General features: G+C 36.6%; 1 protein-coding gene across 1 annotated transcript; it reads right to left on the bottom strand.

Moving 5' to 3' along the window:
- Positions 1-2,332: 2,332 nt before the first annotated feature.
- On the bottom strand, positions 2,333-4,403 carry LOC134250502 (loricrin-like). The gene is made up of 2 exons (XM_062732867.1): positions 4,346-4,403; positions 2,333-3,828 (listed from the first exon to the last, which is right to left on the bottom strand). The coding sequence occupies exons 1-2, from the start codon at positions 4,401-4,403 to the stop codon at positions 2,333-2,335; spliced, it is 1,554 nt and encodes a 517-aa protein (XP_062588851.1).
- Between the last annotated feature and the right edge of the window lie 3,295 nt (positions 4,404-7,698).

Below are 7,698 nucleotides of genomic sequence, written 5' to 3'. Positions count from 1 at the left end.
TGTGTGCTTTTTTTATCAGCTTCACCAGAATTCTTGACCAAGGAAGTGACATCATTCATTGATATTTTTACTGTTTTTGGACAGCAAGCGAACATTATGGAATACAAGTAACAGCTTTTCAAAAAGCTTGCTTGACTAATACAATCAATATTTATAGAACCTATAAGCATGATAAGTTATAAATGTTTACATTGGGGGGAAGGGGGGGGATAAATTGTTTCACTATCTAGAGTAAATTATGAAGATGTTGCACAAAATGTCCCGCTGTATAGATTCGAACCCGCGACGTAAAGATGAACACCTCACTCCGAGAGTCTAAAAATGGTTTTAGAGGATGAAGTAAATAAGGGAAAAAACTAAATCAAATGTAATTGATTACTGATGGAAAGCATGGCTATACATGTATGTAAAGGTTACATAAATTAGATTCAACTACATACAGCATAGGCTTTGATAAGGATATGGAGATAACGAGCAGTATTCAATCTAAAAGTCCACTAAACAATACAAAATCGGAGCAGAGCAAACACGGACCTCCGAAACATCATAGGTGGGATCAGGTGCCATCAGGAAGACAGCTGAAAATATGATAACTACAAGAAACTGGGAATCGTAACGGTTATGACTGACATGCAGAATATGTTTAATAGTTTCTTGGGTATGCCAGAGCATCAAGATTGTTGGAAACGTGGGATAAATAAAGCCCTATATGCTTAAATGACCCAACAAACTTGACGACTATGAATGGCGACAGGCGTGGATTCAGGAGGTTTTTCCCAGGGATGAGGGGTTCAAATCAAAAATAATTGACTTGAGCAAAAAAATAATAAACTCTTAATCCTGAAATGTGAGAGGACACTTTCATAAGTCTACATACTCTGTTTTTGTACATGTGTAGGAGGAAACACCCTGGAGGGGGAGGGGGTTAAGTTCAGATGTATATTTGGCCAGTGCATCCTCTTGAGAAGTTTTTGTTCCTTTCTTTTCTATTACTTTAAATGTTGTGACTTCTAACTCACTTCACAATATCACCTTCTTGTTTTTTTTCCCAAAGCTCGACCATGATTCCGACAAAAAAGATCGTACTTTATATCATTCGTGCAGTTTCCTTTTTCCATTTAATAGAATAGTCCGGGAAAAGGGAGCAAAAACTTACACGTGACATTTTGGCGCGAAATGATTGTGTCACCCCTTAAATAGAAGACAAATGGACTAATCCAGTAGTATAGAAACGCAGGAAAAAGGTCAAACGGATATGTCCGTATAAAACCTCACATGAAATAAATAGCTGCTAGCAAAAAGCTAAAGGAAATAAATACATCAATGTATTGTATCAGCAATATGGTTATTTTTCTGCTAACTGTTATTGCTGAAACGCTTGTAACAAAATCCGATGATAATCAGCATGCTCAAATTTTGCTGGCTAACTGTGACCTCTTAGGAAATTGATCCTTAGTAGTGCCTGACGCTGTGACGTCAGGCAATAAATGAGGTTCCTGAACTGCGATTTTCGTTTCAGGTTAATCAATCTGCTCATTCATATAAAATAAGTCATTACCGCTAATAATAAATCAAAAGAAATCTAAATAAATCTAAGTAAAATATACGCAATTTAACCATTTCTTTCGGGGGCAAAATTTGACAGGAATGGTTGGTTTTCTGGACAATTTTAGAAAAGAAATATCGTTTATCTCAGTGAAACTTTTCAGATGGTCAAGAAACTACACAATTTTTCTTGTTGTCCTTTCTTGTTTCAAGTATATTAAATTTTCGGCTCCAAGTTATAAAAAAAATGTAGAAAGAGCTTGTGTATTTCTAATGATTGATATCTCTTGAGCGCCTGATTAAATTTTGCATATGTCTGTTTTTCAAATACAATTTATTATTCATCCGAATTGTTAAAGAGATTTAAAATGTAGATCTCTGCTTCTTCTACGTTAAGTTTTCAAAGACGATGAGACGACCCCTTTATCTTTCCCTTCCATCGATTATATCTACCAAATAATTGTTTTATAGTAGTAGGTAAATGGTGAGTATTTCATTATCTTTTTTTCCAAGCAAAACCACACGTCCTATTGGCGTATGTATTATAATTATGTCAAATCAAATGAAAAATCTATATACTGTAATATAAAGAAAGGTCGATCAACAGAATTCTGTTATGTAGCATAGTGGACAAACTGCAGAGGATTTTCTTTCATTTTTAAATATAAAAAGTAGTGTAAATATAACATCTTATTTGTAGTATACTGCACACACTGTGTGTCTACGCAGTTTGTTAAAAAGTCTAAATTGATAGAAAGTCATTAAACTTTTATAAAACAAATCGAGTTTATTTTCGACCACTTGATCCAAATCCACTAGAACCAAACCCTGCGTTAGCAGCATTTGGGTCAAAGCTGCCACCGAATCCCCCTGATGCAGCTCCCGAACTACTCCCTCCCATTGCTGCATTTGGGTCAAAACTACCTCCAAATCCTCCTGATGCAGCACCCCCTGAACTACTTCCCCCTCCCATTGCAGCATTTGGGTCGAAACTTCCACCAAATCCCCCGCTGGCTGCTCCTTCACTTGAACTCCCACCTGCTGAATTGCCTCCTGATGAACTTCCAAAACCACTTCCTCCAAAACCCCCACTTGATGAACTTCCACTTGCTGTATTGTCTCCTGATGAGCTTCCAAATCCGCTCCCTCCGAATCCTCCACTAGAACTTCCAAAACCACTTCCTCCAAATCCTCCAGTTGAACTTCCACCTGCTGAACTGCCACCTGACGAGCTTCCAAACCCGCTTCCTCCAAATCCTCCAGTTGAACCTCCTCCGGAAGAACTTCCAAAACCACTTCCTCCAAATCCTCCAGTTGAACTTCCGCCTCCAGAGGAGCTTCCGAAGCCACTTCCTCCAAATCCTCCAGTTGCGCTTCCACCTGTTGAACTTCCTCCAGAAGAGCTCCCAAAACCACTTCCTCCAAATCCTCCAGTTGAACTTCCGCCTCCAGAGGAGCTTCCAAACCCGCTTCCTCCAAATCCTCCAGTTGAACTTCCACCTGCTGAACTTCCTCCAGAAGAGCTTCCAAATCCGCTTCCTCCAAATCCTCCAGTTGAACTTCCGCCTCCAGAGGAGCTTCCAAACCCGCTTCCTCCAAATCCTCCAGTTGAACTTCCGCCTCCAGAGGAGCTTCCAAACCCGCTTCCTCCAAATCCTCCAGTTGAACTTCCACCTGCTGAACTGCCACCTGACGAGCTTCCAAATCCGCTTCCTCCGAATCCTCCAGTTAAGCTTCCGCCTCCAGAGGAGCTCCCAAAGCCACTTCCTCCAAATCCTCCAGTTGAACTTCCGCCTCCAGAGGAGCTTCCGAAGCCACTTCCTCCAAATCCTCCAGTTGCGCTTCCACCTGTTGAACTTCCTCCGGAAGAGCTACCAAATCCGCTTCCTCCAAATCCTCCAGTTGAACTTTCGCCTCCAGAGGAGCTTCCAAAGCCGCTTCCTCCAAATCCTCCAGTTGAACTTCCGCCTCCAGAGGAGCTTCCGAAGCCACTTCCTCCAAATCCTCCAGTTGCGCTTCCACCTGTTGAACTTCCTCCAGAAGAGCTACCAAATCCGCTTCCTCCAAATCCTCCAGTTGAGCTTCCGCCTCCAGAGGAGCTTCCAAACCCGCTTCCTCCAAATCCTCCAGTTGAACTTCCGCCTGCTGAACTACCAAATCCTCCAGAGGTATCAAATCCACTTCCTCCAAAGCCACCGGTCGCTGCAGCGCCAGATCCACTGGATGAAGAAGCAGATCCACTACCGCCACTCGAGCCGAATGCTAAGGCATTGGGATCAAAACCTAAATGAGCCAGAAGAAAAGGAATATGGTATTTTGTACTAGGATCTTTTTAAAACAGTATTCATTTATTTTTTGTCTGTTTTTAATTAATTACGGACAAAAATCAATTCACTACGAGAGGAATTGACTTTTAAATAATTTGTCGAGTAGCCCAGAAGAAAAGATTTGCATGAAAGAAGGAGAGATGCAAATATTTAAAAGAGAGTTGCTTGTACATGTACGTACTTGTGTTTTCTTTTGAAGGTAAGAAATGTTATATTCTAGCATATTCATATTACATTCAAAGACTACTTCTCTTATTTTGTTTATGATATATATTTGGAGATAATTATAGATATATTTCGTGTATACGAATGCTAAAATACAGCTGATTAATTGATGTACCAGACTTGTTAATCTAACTAGAAATAAATTTCTGCAAACTTTGGAGACATAGGAAATGTTAATGAGTATCGTTCGAAAAAAGACTTTTAAATTAATCTTTCTTAATGAAAACATCCGTGAGCCTAATACTCACTCTGGCTATAAATAAGCACAGGAAGACCCAAAAAGAGCAGGAAATATCCGACCGCCATCTTCTGTCTTTCTACTTATCACGGTTGGTCAGTGGGAAGGCGAGCTTGTCCTTTCTGTGTTCTATTTATAGATTACATTTCCGTGACTTATCTAACCTATCAATTACAAACTTATCTTTACCTAACATAATTATTTTCTTCAATGATTTGTGTATCATGATTTTTTTTTAAAGTTATAACGTGAGTTTTCAACATTAATTTGTATCTCAGAATGCTTCAAAGAACTGAGATTTGAAATCAAAGCTGACGAATGGAAGAAGCCCATATGTTAAAAGCAGAACAGATTTTACTAGAATAAAAAAAAATAAAGTTAAATTACAGAAAATATTCAAGCATAATCATTTAAAAGATCGAGGCATACAATATACATGTGCTTTAGGAATTTTTCAGATTTTTTTTAAGTCGTGAAGAAAATAGTAATAAATTTTGAATTTAGAGAAAAGCACAATATTTTACCCTGGCACAAAATGAATGGATTGTACAGCCTTGGTTGTCATAATACATGTAATTGACTGACCGCATGCTTTAAATAATTGCATCCCGCATTTAGAAATGAATGTCTTCATTATAAAAAAAAGAAACTGAGTAGTTTAAACTGATAAACTTTCTTAAGGAACAAGTTATAATTTATCTTTAAAACGATATATTGCATCAGATTTTGTATTCATTGCAATATAACGTGAATTAAGCAGGAAATCTCCCAGCATTCAGTGATGCCAACATTAATCAAATGAATGGAACAATAAAATATGCTATTTAGCATCCAGGTTCCTGGGATTAATTAAAACATTATGTCATAAAACGCTCTGCACTAATAAGAATATGACAGAGTCGCAGACTATGCAAATAGAGTTATCTTTCTTTTGACAGATTTCTTTTCCATTTTCTTAAGATACAAAGTGGCGTACACTATTGCAACGGTCTAAGAGAAGAGTTTGAATACAAATGACGATCTAAGTTGGATAAAAAGGATACAATATGTCACGTGCTTTACACAGTTGTTTGGTTTAGACCTTGACGTAATCGCTAAACCACAAAATACGAGTACGTCCTGAAATAACTTGTCATATCTCTTAAAATTGAGAAATGGTGTTGTGTTAAAGCTTCCTTTGGTTTCAAATGTACTGCTGAATAGTGCATTATCAGATGAAAACGTGCATTCAGTAATATATAAAGTCTTTACTCTATTTTGATACAAAAATTAAAATTAAAATGATTAATTTGAGATACATGTATATAAGGTTTATCAAACATATATAGAAGATCTCTTTATAATACAATATTGATGGAAACTGGATCACAATTGCAGCCCAACAGAGATTATAAATTCAATACACTTAGCAGTGGAATAATGTACATGTACATGTATTTCATAAATGACAAAAAAGGTTTGAAAAATAATAGAATTTCAATTGAAAGAAACAGAGTGTGAAAAATATTCAACATCATCATATAGCAATATACTGGTGCAGGACTTCAAATTACTTGGCATTCATCAAATGAATACCATTGAGCAGTGAGAGATCTTGTCCTCTTAAGTATCAAACATTAAGAATGCAAAAACAGCATATGCAGAGACTAGTGGAATTATGATTACAAAAAGTTGACGGTTTAGTTCTTAGATTGCCACATCGTCTATAGTCAGAAAAACACCAAAATATTCAATATTTGCGGCAGTTATGTCTTCTATTTCAAGTCCATAGGGATATATCGAGTCTTCATATGAATTGAAGTAACTTGTATATTTATAAAAAGTCGTTAAAGTATCTGAATGTCGCTTCAGAGCAGTGTTATTTAGACTTAAGGGTGTGTATTGAATTATTGAATACATGTGTTATTGTAGATTTATAAGACTAGTGTCCATGTTTTCACAACTTTTACAACATCAGCATTTGAATCAGCATCATCTATTTCTTATTGGTTCTCAGTGGTCCAGTTGAAATGTCTAACAATTTTTCTTCCATTTTCATGAAAACAGTTGTCCCTTCTGTGTCTTCAGGATGAGCTCTGTTTCACTCTCTTACTCCTGACCCCCAAGCAAAAATGGCACCGATCAGAAACAGTATGCCTGTAATGAAATATTTTTGCTAGATCGGTTTTTTTTAACGAGAAAATTATTTTGATGACTCTACATGTATATGCATCTTTTTTTAAAAAAAAAAGGACTAACGGTTAATGCGAATATATAATTATTATTTTTGAATCTTTGATCCCCCTGCCCTTGCCCCTCATCCCCATGCTCTTACCTGCTCCTTTTTAAGACTCGGCATATGTTCCTCCTGATTTCACAATGAAGCCCGGAGAAGGTTTAAATATAATTTTTACTACAAAATAATTTGAAAACAAAAAAATGTTAATTTTTTTCAATTTTACGTGAAGAGGACTTTATGCTTTGTGTATGATGATATACTATATACTTGCCTGCAAGAAAGTATCAAGACAAGTAAAAAAACAAAATAAGTCCATATATACACCGTAGCGTGATAATATATTAATACAAGGCTGAGCAAGCATTACACTCATCGAATTTAATAGGGCATAGCATATTCCGGAGTACTATTCCAATGTCACAATGTACATGTAAAACCCCTGACCACCATATGTTTGTCCGTACAGTGGAAATAGCACTGTCTTTATACCTGTTAAGCTGAAATAATCTGTATATTGAACAAACCCGTCGATATTGTTGGAATTGCTAACAAACCAGAATGCGAAATATACAGTTGCAGATACTACATACTGATAGAAGAAAAGCAGATTCCAATTTGCGATATTCTACGAAAGTTACGCAACTTGCAAAATGAAGGAACACAAGATAAACTCCGAAATCACATAGGAATGTAGTCAAGTCAATACACAAAAGTGCTTTTTTGAGAGAAAAATGTAGACTTTTTGTCTCTTTATTTCGACTGACTTCAAGAGTGGAAGGAAAACGTAATAAGACACCGAACACACAATATTGCAAAGTCAAGCCTAAACGCTGTTTTTATATACTCACCTTTACTATGATAATATCATTGTTTTGAACTTTCAAAACTTTAGAGGAATGACACAATGGAAAAATCTAACAATAAACACGCAACTGGATATATTCCTCCCCCCTTTTTACATTATCTACATGTATACATTTGTAAAATGTTTATAATCGGGGGTGTTAATTTATATGCATATTGCATGCCTGTCAGTTTTTACATGTATAAACCACGTTGTGCATATTCTTGAGAGTCTAGTGTAATTCTAAAAGACTGAATCTTTTTCAAAGGATGAATATTGTTAACAAATTTCTCATCCTCTT

The sequence above is a fragment of the Saccostrea cucullata genome, unplaced genomic scaffold (assembly GCF_032062105.1).
Source record: "Saccostrea cucullata isolate Sc308-1 unplaced genomic scaffold, CSIRO_AGI_Scuc_v1 ctg57, whole genome shotgun sequence".
Taxonomy (NCBI): domain Eukaryota; kingdom Metazoa; phylum Mollusca; class Bivalvia; order Ostreida; family Ostreidae; genus Saccostrea; species Saccostrea cuccullata.
This window is presented reverse-complemented; position numbering and strand designations above follow the sequence as displayed.